General features: G+C 50.7%; 1 protein-coding gene across 3 annotated transcripts in view; it reads left to right on the plus strand.

Annotated features, from left to right (window-relative positions):
- The window catches only part of SETD2 (SET domain containing 2, histone lysine methyltransferase), a 1,465,157-nt gene extending 1,460,270 nt beyond the window's left edge, over positions 1-4,887 (plus strand). For all 3 annotated transcript variants that reach the window (XM_069645793.1, XM_069645791.1, XM_069645792.1), the window contains one exon: positions 3,960-4,887. In XM_069645793.1, the coding sequence (XP_069501894.1) occupies positions 3,960-4,121 (162 nt within the window). In that variant the 3' untranslated portion in view covers positions 4,122-4,887. The remainder of the gene's footprint in view (positions 1-3,959) is intronic.
- Positions 4,888-18,420: the final 13,533 nt, after the last annotated feature.

Raw genomic sequence — 18,420 nt, forward strand, 5'->3', positions numbered from 1 at the left:
ATTCCGCATTATCAGTCAGGTCAACAGATAACAGTACGCAAAGCTATGCGGTTACTGGGCATGATGGCGTCATGCATTTACCTGGTCCCCCACGCGCGTCTGCGCATGCGTCCCATGCAGGAATGGTTGGCGAAACAGTGGTCTCAGGCAAGTGGTCATTGGGACGATCTAGTGGTCGTTTCGCCAACACTCGTACAGAGCCTACACTGGTGGACAAGAGAGAATCTCGCAAAGGGGAAACCCTTTTACGATCCCGAAGTACAAGCCGTGGTGACTACAGATGCATGCCTGACTGGGTGGGGAGCTCACCATCTCCACCACACAGCTCAGGGTCTCTGGTCTCACTCAGTAGCCAAGAACCACATCAATCTGCTAGAGCTTCTGGCAGTATTCCGAGCGCTAAGGGCGTTCGAGCCCCATCTACTGAACTTGTCGGTGCAGATCAGGACGGACAGCACGACAGCCATGTTCTATCTGAACAAGCAAGGGGGGACTCGTTCGCCAAATCTGTCCAAGCTTGCCCAGAAAATATGGATATGGGCACTCAGACGGAACATCTTCCTGTCATCGCAACATGTTCCAGGGGAGCTCAATTCCCTAGCGGATGCTCTAAGCAGAGACTCCCTCCCAGAAGAACACGAATGGGTCCTTCACAGAAACGTAGTAGAAGATCTCTTCTCTCAGTGGGGTTTCCCCACTATAGACCTATTCGCCACAAGCGAAAACAAACAATGCCCAGGATTTGCATCCAGGTTCCCCCAGCCGGACTCCCAAGGGAATGCCCTGTGGATGAACTGGTCAGGGATGTTTGCGTACGCTTTTCCACCAACTCCTCTCATCAGGAAGGTGGTGTACAAGATGAACAAGGAATCTATGACGCTCATCCTAGTTGCTCCCATGTGGGCGAGACAACCATGGTTTCCACACCTACGCAGGATGGCGGTGTGCGAACCCATCAGACTCCCAGCCTGGTACAACCTACTGTCCCAGCAACAGGGTCAAACAGTGCATCAGGAACCCAACTCTATGAACCTAGCAGCATGGCTCCTGAAGTCATAGAGTTTGGACATCTCAAATTACCACAGAGGTGTATGGACATTCTAAAGGAGTCCAGGAAACCAAATACAAGGCACTGTTACTTTGATAAGTGGAAAAGATTCGTTATCTGGTGCCAGAATAAACAAATCAACCCGGTTGATTGCACTCCTTCCAACGTTGTGACATACATGCTCCACCTGCTGGATGCAGGGTTGGTTTTTAACTCGCTGAAAGTACACCTGGCAGCCCTCTCGGCTTACACCACATCCCATAACAAGGTCTCGTGGTGGAAAGTACCAGTGGTTAAAGCCTTCATGGAAGGAGTAAAGAGACTTCACCCTCCTATTTCGAACCCACCGCCAGGATGGGACCTCAACGTGGTGCTAGCTAAGCTCATGGGACCCCCATTCGAACCCATGCATAAAAGTAGTCTCAAACACCTGACTTATAAAACGGCCTTCTTAGTAGCCATTACCTCCATAAGAAGGGTCAGTGAAATTCAGGCTCTGTCAGTGCAGGATCCTTTCTTTACTATCCACAAGGACAAACTGGTTTTACGCACACACCCTAGGTTCTCACCTAAATTCATATCCAAGTTCCATGTAAACCAGTCCATCGAGCTTCCGGCTTTCTTCCAGAACCCGCAAAGCTCGGCTGAGGTGAAACTACACACCCTAGATGTGCGTAGGGCGGTCCTATACTATGTAAATAAAACCAGACCGCTAAGGAAAACAGATCAACTGTTTGTCTCCGTAGCTACAGGCAGAGAGGGGGATCGCGTCTCTAAGGGCGCTATCTCGAAGTGGATTATCAACTGTATACAGCTGTGTTACTCTCTTTCTGACAAGACTCTGCCTTTTACGCCAAGGGCCCACTCTACTAGAGGCATTGGTGCCACTCTGGCTTTCATTGCAAATGTTCCCCTCGACACCATTTGCAAAGCGGCTACTTGGAGCTCTATTCACACTTTTACTCAGCATTACTGCATTGACACTCATTCCAAGACAGATACACAAGTGGGACAAGCGGTTCTAAGACACCTGTTTGCTCATGACCCTTCTCACATCCCACCTCCTTCTTCTGGTACTGCTCGCTAATCTATGCACAGCATGTGATCTAAGCAGATTCCACAAGCCTCAGAAGGGATACATTACTCACCGTAATCGTATTTCTGATGCTTGTATCTGCTTAGATTCACATGCGACCCACCCTTCCTCCCCTCCGAGAGAAGGCGCATGATTGCTTGTAGTCTTACCTTTTCTGTCTATCTGCTTGGATTATCTGTACTCACGCTACTCCTCATGCTTCCTCATGTCAGAAAAAATACAATCTGAGGATCCTACACGCGTGAGGGATCTTGGGTACAGTGGACGTCACACTAGGGATAGTATTACTGGCACGCCTGTGTCGACGCCCATTTTCGACTTTCGAAAAACAAACTGTAATACTCCGCAGCTTCCACTAGATGTCGGCCTATGCACAGCATGTGAATCTAAGCAGATACAAGCATCAGAAATACGATTACGGTGAGTAATGTATCCCATATATATATATATATATATATATATATTTATTTATATATATATTTATTTATATATCTATCATTAAAAGCAGGGCCAGGTTTATGATTTGTGTGACTCTGCAACAGACAAAAAGGCTCCCCTAACTTGCATGCGTATTGACATCGCTGGAAGTGATCACAGAAAATGGCATTCTAGTCTTTGATACGCAGTTCATAAGAATTTGCTTTAAGTAAGCCAAGTGACAAAAATAACTTTGATGTGTAGTATATCAATTTTCGTTATGAACCTATATATATAAAGCGGTGCCATGAGTGAGCGAGTATTTGTTTTGTACAGTGTACACATGTCAACTGAATGGTTTCTAGGGACTTTTCATTTTGGTAAAAAACACAGGAGTAAAATAACATGGTTTGCCCAGGATCACATACTTCAGTTAATTTGTGAAGCCAGGATTTGAGACCAGTTTGCAACATAGGCTTTAAACCACACGTCTTTGCAGCTCTGCTTGGTAGAAATAGGTGTTTCGTTTTCAAGAATGCTGTTTCTGCTAGAGATGACTTGCAACACAGAGTATGGGCATAGTTTTCTTTTTGTACTCTTGAATGGAAAAGTACAAGAACCAGAATGCAAAGTAGTAATGTGAGGCTAAAAACCATAGCTGAGTTTTGGAAATGTACTTGGAAATGTACTTTCAAGATTTAAACACAGAGGATGCTTTCCTGAAGTATGAATCCTACTGCCTCTAAAATGTTGAGTATGTCGTTTTTCTAATTACCCTTATATGCAGTTATTCCGTTTTTCTTTTTTGGTTAATAAAGAAATAGTTTTATTTGTATGAATAAATGTTGTGGGATCTTTGTTTTGTGATAAATAAGTGTAACGCTACTGTATCCTTTAGGTAGGATCAGCAGTAGAGATACATTTACAGATGAGTAATTTCTCTAGCTTCTTAATTGTCTAGAACCGCATGTCATTGAACAATATAGTCTCCATTTTAAACATAGTTTTTGTATGTTAGTCTTTAAAATCTGAAACCGCAATAAAGATGGTTTATAGTCAAAATCTCAAATTAAAATCTCGAAAAAAAAGCACGAATTAAAAATCTCGGAAAAAAAATATCGAATTTTTTTTTCAATGCGTTTTTTTTCAAAATGGGGGGGTTCCCCCCAACCCCCCTTTTTTCATTTATTTTTATTTTACCCCTTTTTTTTTACTTACCTGACCCCAAAAACACATATAAATAAATAAAACATTCGATATTTTTTTTCGAGATTTTTAATTCGTGCTTTTTGTAATTCGAGATTTTATTTTCGGTATTTTGACCGACCACCAAGAAAGATGTAGCATTGGGTATTCTGCTTGCCTTCAATGAAGTCTGATCTGTTGCTTATGTTTCAGCTGACACACGGCGTCATGAACAAGGAGCTCAAGTATTGCAAGAACCCCGAGGACCTTGAGTGCAATGAAAATGTGAAATACAAAACAAAGGAGTATATCAAGAAATACATGCATAAGTTTGGGTCCGTTTATAAACCCAAAGAAGATACAGACTTTGATTAGCCGGCTTCACCAAACAGACTATAAAAAAAAAGAATCCAATGAATTGACTCTTAAATTGAGGGAATGAAATCTCATCCACCTCCCACACCTCCAGCAGTGAATCTTTTTTTTTTCTTCCGAGATTCTTACTATTGACAATATCCTATGAATTCTTGACACTGATTCAAATAAACCAATTTACACACATCGTTGAAATACCAGGTCATGCTGATGTGTGTGTGGGAGGGAGGGGTGAAAGGGAACCAACAGTTGCGTTGTGGAGGAATCTCATCACACATTCAAGTAAAATATTTGCAAGATTTGGTTTGAGGGCTTGTCACTCTGATCGCCCCTACCATGGGGAAACCAGGTTTCACAGTTGCCTGTGCTCAACAGTGCAATAACCCCATGTGCAGCTTTGTTGTTTTTTTAATCCAGGATCTGTATTATATTTTAACGTCTGTGAATATTGACATTTCTTTTTTTGGCTTGCAGATTTGATTCTTCATGAAGAGTAATGTTTTTCTGTCCCTTTCTTCTTTTTCTCGTGTAAATAGTCAGCAAGTGGCTTCACTTTCTTGCTCTTTCTCTCATTCTCTGGCAGCTCTATGCTTTGTTGATAAGATTTGATTTTACTGCTTTAATCATTTTACTTTACTCAATTTTTAATGAACTTTTTATGTAAAAAATAATAAAAGAATTTGTCTATGATGAAATTAAACTATAAAGATGGGGACAAATGCTAGTATTTAACATATAAAGCAGACCACTACTTTTTGGAGCTAAACATTTCTTCTCATTTTTATTAGTCACAAGTTCTACCTCTTTACTTAACTACATTGTCTGCTTATATGATATTCTTTTTTACATAGAAACTGTTTTAGTTATACCAGAGTAACATGAATCGCTGTAGACTGTGCACTTAACACTTTAGGGATAGTATTCAGTCCTGCTAGTTTATTTACAGTGCTGCCCTGTACCCTACACAAGTGTTGTAACTCAGTACGATTTCATTTTTGCCACTGAACCGTTATGGTCATGGAGCCAAAGCGGACCTTCAAAAATGAGACCATTAACAAAATATAGGGCGATGGCTTGGACTTGACCCCTTTTGTGATAAGTGCACTTTAGGTTATTAGGTAAAACTATGCAGTCTCGAAATGGGCAACATTTAGGTAGCGTGTGCCATGCAAATATCACCATTCATTTAATTGACTGTTACTTTGACCGACTGCTTATGCCAGGATAATCTGGTTTGAAGCTAAGGAACGGTTTTCAGGATTCCTTAAAGCTATAATTTACTCGTGGAGCAAGTCATTTAACTTCCACTGTTGCCTTTATGCCTTACATGTGTTAAATATCAGTTTTAGAAATATTGCTGTTCGACATGCCTCCTGGTGCTCAAATGTAATTTCTGTTCTTCAGAGTTGATTTGCAAACAGTGATTCCCCTACTTCAAATGTAAAGTAAGACATATCGCAGTGCCCTTTTTGTAGTTGTCCTCAATAATACTTTGCCTAGGTTGAGAAGGCAGGATGATCAATAACCTGAATCGTTAGTTCTGGCACAAAGCTTTCGTAGGAGCTCGTTACAAAGATCAATACCTGCTAAGGAGCAAGAGATACTGTGAACTAGAGAGTGCAGTGTTACTGACTGCCCATCCCATCCTGTTGCCCCAACCCCCCCCCCCCCTTTCTACACAGTCAGCATGCTTCTCTTAACCTTCCTGCAGCCACAGAACCCCTCTAGGCCTAAGGGATGGCCCAGCTTCATGGGTGACTTTAAGGTATCGAGACTCCACATTTTGTTTCTGCTCCTTATTGCACCACGAAGAACCACCAGCATCGTTATTAAACTGACGTTATGGAATTGCTGCAAAGCCATGTTTGTTGGGGAGGGGTGGAGGGGTTAATTTTGATCTGTGGCTGTGTGCACTGTGTGAGTAGTTTGAGACCTGTGGGAGACACCAAGTAGGTTTTTGGGAGAAACGACCAGGGATTCTGGCCCCTGCCCCGATACCCAACGAACACAGTCCGATGCCTTGTCAGGCTTTACCCTGATGTGGATAAGCACCAGCTGGTCACAAAGCGCAAGACCTGAGCAAGTTAGTGAGGTTTGAAACTGCGTTCAGCATGCAGCTGTCCTCCCCAGCCCATCTGATAATTCCCAGATCCCTGTGGCACATACACTAAAATGTACCTATTTCAGCGGGACAGACTGAGGCAGGTGGTGCAGGGTCTGACGGTAGCAATGCGAGAAAGTGAAATTGTACCGGTCTGACAGAAGGGTACTATTTGGAGCACCAGGTGGACACCAAGTTACAAGTCATTTTCCATGTGTTTCTATGACTTCTCCAGCATGGGGTCTGGCATGGATTCACATGCTCATGAATATTCCCCGTCGTCAGGCTGGGAATCCTCGGTAAAGAAAAAAACCAGTATCAGTTTCGTTTCTGATCTGTCTTTCGTAGTAATAACCAATCACTGGTCTCTGCGTCATACTGACCGCAGCCAATGACTGCCCTCTACCTAAGCACCGCCTCTGGCAGCCATCTTCAGATTTTTACCGCACGTTCATGTGTTGGGATCCTCGTGCTATTGCTCTCGAGCGTTAGTGCTATTTTTCGCGCTTTTCACAAAAAACTTCGATTCTTTCGGTCAAAAGAGCCTCAAGCTCCACCGATCCTACATCCGATCAACGGGGACCCGTGTTGGATTCATCTGTGCCCCTCAAGGGTGAAGATTTCGTCGAGCTACACTTCGGAGGACTCCAGAAGCTTCTCAGGCCCGGTCTCGGAGATGGCCCAGGAGAAGGGAAGCTCGACGCCCGGAAAGCTGTTCAGGGTCTGCCCTGGATGCCAGCTGCAGAACGTCTTCAAGGAGGACGAACACTCTTTCTGCCTTTACTGCCTTCATGAGGACAAGACGCACGTGGAGAAGGACTGTGCGTTTTGCTGCAACATGTCGGAACGGACCATGAAGGACCGCCATCAACGTCTCGCCAACTGGCTGGAGGGTAAGAGCCCGTCTGGCGAGAAGAAGAAGAAATCCGAGCGGTCTTCTAAGACCTTTGAGGGCGCCCCGGCGACGGGGGCCCAACATAAGGCCAAGCACCGCGAGTCCGCTGGCACCGGGAGCGCCGAACGGTCGGGCTCTACGGGCGCCAGGCAGGGCGCACCCTCCCCGGCACCATCAACCACGAGCCAACGCTCTGGGTCGGGTAAGAGGAAGGCCGAGCACCCGGCGAAGCTCCTGGAGAGGCCCCGGTCGAGCTCTAAGGCAGAGGAGGAGCGTGGCAGTGCCCCCTCCCTCAAGGATAAGGCGGTGAGCGCACCTAAGGTGGTGAAGGCCTTGATCCATCCGACCAAGCCCTCTATCGAAACGGTCGCGGCGGCCCTGGCTCAGCCTGTGGTGGCTGCACCAGTGGTGGCGACCTCAGGGCCCAGAATCTCCCTGCCTCCTCGGAGGGAGTCTTCCTTTGTGCCCATCGATAGGACCCCCGTGAAACCCTCCGTGGGGAAGAAGAAGGGGGGGCAGGGCGTCGTCGTAGATTCGGCCTCAACCTCAGAAGAGGAGCTGATCGAGGTCTTAAGCCACGGCCTAGGCGTGGAAGAAGGCCAGCCCGTCGGAATGGACCCCGACGCAGGATTCCCCTCTGCCAGCGCCGCAAGACAACTCGGCGGCCATTTTGTTGGCCATACAGTCCTTATGCTCCGAGATAAGGACGAGGCTACCGTTACCGACGGAGGAACCTCTCCCGTCGGGGGATCCAGAACCGGGACCTTCTGGTGTTCCCCCTACCAAGAAAAGAAGGATCCATCCACCACCTCCTTTTCAACCGTCGCGCCCCTTCCAGCCCTCCTCCCCGTCCACCCGAGGGGATGATACGGGGACTGACACGGCAGCGACGGGTACGGACGACGAGGCATACGACGAGGATTTTCCGTCGTCGCCTCCCACCAGGGCTTCTCCGCCCGACGAGATCGGATCTTTCCACTCCATGATCTCCAGGGCTTCCGAGCTTTTCCAACTCTGCCCTGAGGAGAAGAAAAAGGAAGGCTTCCTTTATCAGCGGCGCGAGGCCAAGAGGAAGACGGTCCTCGCAGTGCCTCTGTTGGACGACATTTGGGATGAGGGCCTTTCCCTCCTCAAGAACCCTTCCACGACGCCAGCTAGAAGAGACCGGTACGAGAAAAAGTACCGGGTCCCGGACACGGCCCCCCTATACCTCCGGGCGCAGCCTACCCCGGACTCCGTCGTCTCCGCGGCAGCCAGGAAGAAAGCGGGAGGGGGGTGCGGCCTCCACATCGACTTCCCCGCCGGACGGCGAGGGAAAGAAATTGGATGCTATGGGACGTAGAGTCATCTCGTCGGCAGCGACGACGATTAAAGCGGCCAACGCCTTGGCTATCGTGGCCCGCTACGACAGGGAGCTCTGGTACAAGATAGCTCCCCTGCTGGATTTTCTGCCGGACGACAAGAGGGCGGAGGCCCTTGAGATCCTGCAGGAAGGTGAGGTGGCCTCGGACCACGCCATCACCGTGGCGACGGACATCGCCGACACTGGGTTCCGCCAGCTGGGCAACGGCGTTTGCCTTCGACGTCGTGGATGGCTCAAAGCTACGGACTTCCGGCAGGACGTCCAGACCAGAGTCCTGGACATGCCCTTCGACGGGAACAACCTGTTTGGGAAGACAGTGGACGATTCCCTTCAGGCCATCAAGGCGGATACTGAGACGGCCCGGGCCCTTGGAGTCCTGCAACGACGGACGCCCTTTCGGAGCGGCGGAGGCAAGGGCGCCTCCAAAGGTTCCGGCGGCGGTTTCGCTTCCTACCGTCAAGCGGCCCGCTCGTCGTCGCAAGAGGCCTACAGAGGACGAGGCAAGTCTAGCGGACCCCGCCGTCGTCGCCAAAGAGGTCAAGGCGGCAAGGCCGCGTCCAAGCAGGATTGAACCGGCCGTGGGGTCGGGCCCCCACCGAAGCACCCCGGTGGGAGGCCGGCTGGCGGGCTTCGTCAGCGTGTGGGAGTCCATCTCCACCGACCGTTGGGTGCTGGACGCCCTGGCCCGGGGCCACGCGCTCGAGTTTCAAAGAAGGTGCCCGCGCGTCCCCCCCGTGGCCAGGAAAGAACTTCACGTCCCTCAACTTCTCCTGGAGGTAAAGGCGATGCTCAGAAAGGGCGCCATCGAACTCGTCCCAAAGAGGCTTCGGGGCTCCGGAGTCTACTCGAGATACTTCCTCGTGAAGAAGACGACGGGAGGATGGCGCCCCATCCTAGACCTGCGACGTCTGAACAAGTTCATCAAGGCGCAGAAGTTCCCGATGGTCACCCTCCAGCACGTCCTGGGTCAGCTGGAGGAAGGAGACTTCCTATCGTCGTTGGATTTGGAGGATGCCTACTTCCACATTCCCATCCTAAAGGGGCACCGAAAATTCCTCAGATTCGTGGTCCAAGGGCGTCATTACCAGTTCAAAGCCCTTCCCTTCGGACTATGGTCGGCACCCAGGGTATTCACCAAGTGCCTCCCACCGGTGGCGGCGCAGCTGCGCCGCGAGGGGATTCACGTCTACCCCTACCTGGACGACTGGCTCATCCGCGCCAAGACGAGGGAGCTCGCCGTGGTCCACACGGCAAGGACCGTCCAACTCCTCACGGACCTGGGATTCTCCGTGAACTACGCCAAATCCCACCTGGTGCCCGCGCAAGTCGCACTGTTTCTGGGAGCGAGGCTCGACACAGTGTCCCTTCTGGCCTCCCCGTCGGAGGAGAGGACCAGGACCATCTTGGGCAAGGTGCAACGGATGTTGGTGGCCGACGCGGCCAAAGTGAGGTCCATCAAGTCCCTCCTCGGGATGATGTCTTCCTGCATCTACCTCATTCCCATGTGCAGGCTCCGGATGCGCCCGTTGCAAGAATTCCTGGATGCGCGCTGGATCCAGACGACGGGCAGCTTCGAGGAAAGGATCAAGCTCGACGAGAGTTTCCGACGAGCGATACGGTGGTGGGGCACCCGCGCGCATCTGACGGCGGGCATGGACTTCCAGACCCCAGCCCACCAGGAGACTGTGACCACGGATGCCTCCCTGGAAGGGTGGGGAGCGCACACCGAAAATCTGCACGCAAGGGGACTCTGGCTCCCGACGGAGAAGTCCCTGCATATCAACGTCCTGGAGCTCCGTGCAGTGTTTTGGGCCCTCAGGTCCTTCCTTCCGTCCCTCAAGGGCAAGGTGGTGAGGATCTTCACCGACAACACCACCACCATGTTTTACATCAGGAAACAGGGCGGAACCAGGTCCCCAGCGCTGTCCAAGGAGGCGCAGGACCTGTGGCATTGGGCCGTCGCCCAAGGGATTTTTCTGGTGCCGTTTCATCTGGCAGGGATAAAAAACACCATCGCCGACTCACTCAGCAGGGAGCTGCGCTCGTGCCACGAGTGGGAACTACGGCAGGATCTGGTGGATCGCCTCTTCCGACGGTGGGGCACACCCCAGATCGACCTGTTCGCGACGGCGACGAACACCAAGTGCCGGAGGTTCGCCAGCAGGTTTCCCCAGACGAGGAGCATGGGCGATGCTTTCTCGTTCCCCTGGGAGGGCCTGTTCCTCTACGCGTTCCCTCCCTTGCCTCTGCTAATCCGGCTCGTCAACCAGCTCAAGAGGTCACGGTGCAGGATGATCCTCGTCGCACCTGCGTGGCCGAGGCAGATATGGTTCCCGGACCTTCTGGACTTGTCAGCGTCCCCGCCGATCAAGCTGCCGGCGGACGCGGATCTACTCTCCAGGGAAGGAGGCGCCATCCTCCACCACGACCCGAAGTCGCTGAACTTGCAGGCCTGGCTCCTGCAGCGCTAGAGTTTGGAGGATACGACATACCGGCCGATTGCAGAGAGGTTCTTGCAAAGGCCAGGGCGTCCTCGACTCTTAAATGCTACGGACACAAATGGAAGAGGTTCTCTGTCTGGTGCCACGCACAGAAGATTAACCCTCTACGGATTACGGCTCCCCAAGTACTGCCGTACCTGCTGACGCTGGCCAAAGCTGGTCTGGCACACGCGTCCATCAAGATTCATCTTGCTGCGATCTCCCGATACACCAGAACCACGGGGCGGACGTCCTTGTGGTCTCATCGTCTGGTGAAAGAGTTCATGAAGGGACTGTTCAGATCGTTCCCGCCGGTGAAGGCTCCGGCCCCGGCGTGGGAGCTCAACGTGGTGCTGACCAAGCTCATGGGACCTCCGTTCGAGCCTCTGCACTCGGCCCCGTTGAAGTTTCTATCGTGGAAAACAGCTTTTCTTGTGGCCATCACCTCCGCACGACGAGTGGGAGAGATCCAGGCCCTTTCCTGCAAGGCCCCGTACTTGACTTTCCACGACACGAGGGTAGTGCTCAGGACGCACCCCTCCTTCATGCCCAAGGTACCGTCGGACTTCCATCTCAACGAACCCTTGGTGTTACCTGTGTTCTTCCCGTCGCCTTCATCGCCGGCTGAGAGGACTTTGCACTCGCTGGATGTAGCTAGAGCGCTGAAGTTCTACGTGGACCGCACGAAGGGTTTTCGGAAGACGTCACAACTCTTTGTGAACTTTGGACCTGTCAATCAGGGGAAGGCTCTCTCGAAGGCTTCCATCTCCAGATGGCTCTCCGGCTGTATCATGTGCTGTCACCGGTTGGCAAACCGACCGCTGCCTGGCCGTCCGAGAGCCCATTCCACCAGAGCGATCGCAGCTACCACGGCGTTCCTATCTGGTGTGCCCCTGCTGGACATATGCAGGGCTGCTACGTGGAGGTCGACGCACACCTTCACGAAATTCTACTGCGTCGACCGGGATTCCAGGGAGGAGTCCAGGGTCGGCCAAGCAGTGCTGCGCAACCTGTTCGCCTGAGGTGAGCCTGGTGAGGAGGTAAGATGCTTAATGTTGAGTTGATGTGATGCTTAATGTTGAGCCTTTGCCACCTCCCGTGGTTGTGCATGTGTGTACTGCTATGTATTCTTTATTCATGAGCATGTGAATCCATGCCAGACCCCATGCTGGAGAAGGAACAAGTTACTTACCTGTAACTGTTGTTCTCCAGCATGGGTCTGGCATGGATTCACATGCGAACCCTCCCGCCTACCCCTCTGCGGCTCTTCACTTGGTCATACTGCCACTTCACGTGCTTCCAAATCTGAAGATGGCTGCCAGAGGCGGTGCTTAGGTAGAGGGCAGTCATTGGCTGTGGTCAGTATGACGCAGAGACCAGTGATTGGTTATTACTACGAAAGACAGATCAGAAACGAAACTGATACTGGTTTTTTTCTTTACCGAGGATTCCCAGCCTGACGGGGAATATTCATGAGCATGTGAATCCATGCCAGACCCATGCTGGAGAACAACAGTTACAGGTAAGTAACTTGTTCCTTCTAATGCTTTGAGAACTGTTATGCCTTTTTTGCAAGCCTTTCTGTGCCTGCTTTATGAAGCTTCAAGTGTGTCTGCCCATCGATGTCTGACTGCTCGCTCCACTAACCTGCCCACTTTCTACGCTCCAATGCACGTTATGCATGCCAACAAAGCCACCACACATGGCACATTCAGACACCTTCCAACAGACATCAAACATCAGTACACTACACCTACACAACAAACGTGCATGCCACACACCAGGCCAATAAATCCTAGCACAACACAAGGCTCCCCTTTGGACACAAAGGCCTCTGCTCTCAACACACAACACCTAGAAACTGCCCCACACTTTGAGTGTAGGGTACTTTTGGTCTGGACACATCAAAACAGCAAAGCTATCTTGCATTTCCCCTCTTCGCACCAACCTCTCACCCACCTGCCTCTTTCAGATCCACCATAGTTCCTGGAATCCGTGCAAATGGCAGCAGAACGTGGTATAAATGCTACCAACATATAAAATATTACTTTTGCAATCACCTTTCCTCCATACTCTTCGGACATCGCACAAAATGGCAGACAGGAAAGTGACGCAAAGCAGCATGCATTCAGACTTTTTTGGTAAATTGCAGCGCTGGTGCACCCTATACACTCTGTGACACATACTCTACACGCTCTGCCCACCTGTGAATCCCTTTGTGTTTTGGACGGGCCAGAACATCACAACAGTAGCTGCGTTTTGTTGCGCATCAAAAGTATACTTACACACAGCATATGCCCAGCGGATTCCGGCAGGGTGCCCACAGAACTTCGCCTTCACGTACCTGCACAATTTCGGTTTGCTTTGCCTGGGTAGCTCACATGTGTGGCGCAGTTGTGATGCGTGAGGTTCCCTCTCGCTTCAGGCTCTATTTAACAGGTGAGCGTTGGGAGGCAGCTTTCGACGAGGGACTTCCGGACAAAGATGTAATCACGTCAAGATCGGCAAAGGCAAGTGAATGTATTTATGCGATAGGGTAAAAAAAAAATTAATTTGGGGGTTGCGGGGGTGTCCCCCGCATGTTCCATGCAATAATGTCGCCACAAAAACGACTATTTTTCGGCGATATTTTTGTATGGCAATATTTTTGTGGCAACATTATTACATGGAACCGGAATAGCGAGTACATTGGAGGAAATACAGTACGCTCATACCCAGGCTCATCGGAGCAACTGCATGGAGAAGTCGCATCCCAAAATGACAGCGCCTCCTGAGCCCTGTGAAGGGTAGGTGCCCTGGGAGCATGGGAGACAACGAAAAAAAGTCCACGTATGAGCATGGGCAGACACACAAAAGTCAGTCACCTCAACCACTAAGCAACCAGACTGGGATCTCACTGGCCTGCGCCCGACACCATTGGAGGTGACAATGGGGGAAACTATAAAGGAGGCGCCCAGATAACCTGGCAGTGTTGTCCTCCAGCCCCCCCCCTTCCTCACCCCCCCAGATAAAGGAGAAGGGTTGGCGAAAGCCAGCAAAACTGGCGAGACAGCCCAGAAAGACTGAAAGGAGGCGGGAAGGCCACCAAAAAAGATGAGAAGCCCACAAAAGGGCAACAAAGGAAGGGGGCGTGGCCAGGGGCATAAGAGCGGCTCAGCCCACAGGCAGCACCATCTTTGCCCCAACAATGCTATAGGTACAACTCTGGGAGCTGTTTTTTCTGGACGACACAAGGCTCTGGCAAACTAGGAGGGAGCAGCACAGAAAAAAGACTTGGAACAATTTCTGCAAATGGCAAGGATGGCAGCATCTAGACACGGGGCGAACTGGCTACAAAATCGCAGTCCCCTTTGTTAGTTTCTATTTACATGGAGGATCAGGACATGCAGGAGCTACTTGCCATGGGTGAGAGAAACTAATGGCAAAAAGGACAATGACAGCAAAGGCGATTAGGCAGCAGATGTAAGCAGCCAAGAAAGGAAGAGAAGCAGGGAAAGCAGCTGTGGGAGATACAGGCAGAGGAAAGAAGAAAGAAGCCTGTTGCCAATCCGGCGCCTCTTCCTGTAGATGTTTCAAGGACCAGCAGCAGCTGTGGACCCAGCAGAGCGGCGATGGCACAAGAGGGACCTGCATCCTTGGAGCAAGTGAAAGGTATAGTGATGCATTGCTTGCAAGCATGGGGCAATGAGGTGAATGGGCAAATGCTGTGTGAGAATGTTAATGCTTTTAACCAAATAAGGAGGAATGCGGAAGCTGTTAATCAGCAAGGGGATGCCCAGAAAGGGGTGGTGAATGCCCTGGAAGGGGAAGGGGGCCCTGGCGCTCCGGGCCAAGCTAGTAGTATGCCTAGGGAACCGCCACAGAGGGTGGTAACGCACCTACAGCAGGTGGCCCCGATGCCATCCAGCAGCCAGTGGCTAGGAGATGTGTCAGGGAGTGGTACCAGTTATGGGAGAGGGGTGCCAGGTTTTGCACCATTGCGGGTTAGGGGGGGATGCATTAGTGTGGCATATCCCAACCGCGTTGAAAGAGAGGATATGGCAAAAGGAATTCATTGATATTTTCACCTTGCTTGATATAGAGCCAATTTAGCTTGACATGTGCCAAATCTCAGAAAAGAAAAGGGAGAAGAAAGATGGGGAGGAGGTTAAGGAGGAGGGGAACATTCACAACTGGTTAGCAGCTTTCAGAATTCTGGCATCCATATGGTAGAGAAATTCCCAGAGGATACGGGGGCGCTATTGACCTATGAGCAATACAACCATACCACTTACTTAACTTATGTAGGAGAGGCATGGTTAAAATATGACGGGAGCTTCCATTTAAAAATGCAGATTTGGCTAGCTATGTTATGGGATGAAGTGGATGTGACGGGTTACATTGAAAAGATGGTAGCAGCAACTGAAGTGGGGGAGAGGGCCTAGGTTGCGTGGCCTTATTATAAGAAAGAGAAATGGACATATGGGCACAGGAGGAGGGGATCCTTTCACGGGCGCTCCTCCTGGAATAGTAGACCCTATGAATAGCTGTCAGCAGGAGGAGCAAGCGGCATGCTGGATTTTGATTTTGGGAAAATCTGTAAATTCAAGCATGCATGCACCAAATGTTCAGTGAGTCTTAGCACGACTTCATGTGATTGGGGGGTGGAGGGGGGGGGAGAGCTAGCACAAAGCCAAAGGAGAATGCAAAGTGAAATTGACAGCCTACACCCATACCCCTTGCGAAAATGCCATTCCTAAACGCTTACCATTACAGGGCAGATGCAAAACTGATTTGGAAGGGGATTGGGGGTAGTGGGGTTTGCAATCCCGTACACTGGGCCAATAGGGAGCATGGAGGCTGACAACTTGAAGTCAGCGCTAAAATGACAGTGGTAGCGAAACAGAAAATTACGAGGAAGTTAGTCTAGGAAGGGTGGTCGGTCCATTGACTAACCCCCCAATCCCCTTTGAATAACTTTAAGGTATCTCCCTTGGGTTTGGTGCCCAAGGAAGAGGCAGGGCAGTTTTGACTCATCCAGCATCTATCCTTCCCAGAGGGTCAATCAGTGAAAGATGGCATAGCAGAGGAAAACTAGGGTGAATTACGCCTCCTTTGAGGATGCAGTGGAGCTGGTGAAGGCCATGGGGATAGGGGCACTAATGGGGAAAGCAGACATTGAATCAGCCTTCAGGTTATTACCAATCAACGAGGGACGCTATAACTTGCTGTGCTTCAAGGTCAATGGTCTGTATTATTATGACAAATGCTTGCCCATGGGTTGCTCAGTTTTGTGTGCACGTTTCTGGAATACGCGCTAAATCAAAGCGACGGGAAAGTGATGCATTATTTGGATGACTTCTTGTTCGTCAGTAGGAAAAGAACAGACGAATGTGGCTTGTGAATGGACAAGTTTAAGGCATTGACACAGGAGCTGGGGGTTCCCCTAGCGAAAAGAAAAACAGTGGGCCCACTCGCAAGGCTAACATTCTTGGGAATTGAGATTGATTTTGAGGAAGGAATAACAAGGCTACCAAGAGACAAAGTGGAGAACCTAAATGAAACTATAAAGGAATTGAGGGGCAGGAAAAAGGACACATTGAGGGAGCTACAGTAATTGGAAGGGAAATTGAATTTCACCGGTAGGGTGATCCCTGCGGGCAGGCTGTTCACCAGGAGCATTCATCTAAAGACAGGGGGGCTGCAACATGCATCCAAACATGTGTGTCTGGGTGCTGAAGTAAAGGAGAACCTGAAGACGTGGAATGGTTTTTTGGGATGAATTCAATGGGGTCCTACTGTGGCGGGAGCAAGTAGTGAAAAATTGAGGCTTTTTTCAGACTCATCAGGCGCCCACGGGTTAGGTGCAATATTGAGGAATGAATGGTGTGGGCACGCTTGGCCGGCAGTATGGCATAAAGAGGACGCTCAGGGGGGAGGGGGTGAGGGTGCCACATCTGCTGTACCCCCTGATGTTGAAGATCGTGGGTCACTGGTAACCTGATCGGCGGATACACCGACAGGTGTTGAAGTTCTGAGAACCAAAACTTGGCCGGCCACCACAGGGGCTATGAGTAGAAGGGAACATTTCACCGAGTTCTTCAGCCTCCAAATTGCGCTGTGAACTAGAGGCAGAGGCGGGAAGTCATAAGCTCTCATGTTGTGCCATTGAATCTCAAGAGCATCCCCCAGAGAGGAGGCTCCCAGCCCCCGTCTGGAGGCATACTGAGAAAGCTTCTTGTTTACCGCCGTAGCGAAGAGATCCACCTCCGGTGTGCCCCAACGCAAGAAAATCCATGAGCGCACCTCCGCCTTCAACTCCCACTCGTAGCTGACCACTGTCCGCCGGCTGAGGGCATCCGCTGTGACATTCAGCTGGCCCGGAATGTACACTGCAAGCAGCCAAACACAATGAAGCACAGCCCACTCTCAAATCTGGATGGACAGGTCCACGAGAGGGGGAGACTTGGTTCCCCCTTGCTTGTTGATGTAATACATCGACACCGCATTGTCCGTGCGTATGCGGACCACCTTGTTGGCTATGATCGGTCTGAACGCCCTGAGCGCTAGGAAGATCGCCAGAAGCTCTAAATAATTTATGTGGAGGCGCTTGTCCTGATGCGACCAGAGATCCGAGACCTGAAGAGGATCTAACGTCGCACCCCACCCCAGGAGGGAGGAGTCTGTCGTGATCGTAACCGTAGGGGCTGGGTCCTGAAACCCCGCACCCACCGACAGGTTGCTGAGGGATGACCACCATTCCAGGTCCACTCTCATGGAAGCCGGAATCATTATCAGCTTGGAATCCGTGTCCACAGCATGACGCCAAGAACTCCGAAGAGCCATCTGAGTCTGCCTCATCTTGAGACGAGCAAGAGGAAGAGCCAACACGCATGAGGCCCAGAAGCCTCTGGAACCACCAGGCTGACATGCTCTCCGACTGCGCAAACATCTGACACGTGGCTAACAGATCTGCCATTCTGTACCCGGTCAGGTACACTCTGCAGGCGATCGTGTTCCAGCGAAAACCCAGGAAAATCAAGTCCTGCGAGACCGTCGTGGAAGATTTCTGCCAGTTCACCAACAGCCCAAGATGGAACAGGAGCTGAAGGAGAGACTGAAGATTGCCCGGGCAAGGACTGCGTAAGAGCCAGTCGTCTAAATACGGATACACATGGATACTCTGCAGACGAAGATGGGCCGTAATCACCAACATCATCTTCGTGAAGGCACGCGGCGCAGAGCTGAGGCCGAAAGGAAGCACTCGAAACTGGAAGTGCTCCTCTCCCAAAGAGAAACCGAGATATCTCCTGTGTGGATTCCAATTCAGAATATGCATGTACGCATCCTGAAGATCCACTACGCTGAGCAAATCGCCCATCTGCAAGGAGGACCGGATCTGGCCCGGCGTGATCTTGAATTTCTCTTTGGGTAGGAAAGGATTGAACTGGGAACGGTCTAGGATGGTGCGCAGGCCAGCC

This window comes from Ambystoma mexicanum, chromosome 2p, assembly GCF_040938575.1.
Source record: "Ambystoma mexicanum isolate Mex_15411 chromosome 2p, UKY_AmexF1_1, whole genome shotgun sequence".
In the NCBI taxonomy this organism is placed as follows: domain Eukaryota; kingdom Metazoa; phylum Chordata; class Amphibia; order Caudata; family Ambystomatidae; genus Ambystoma; species Ambystoma mexicanum.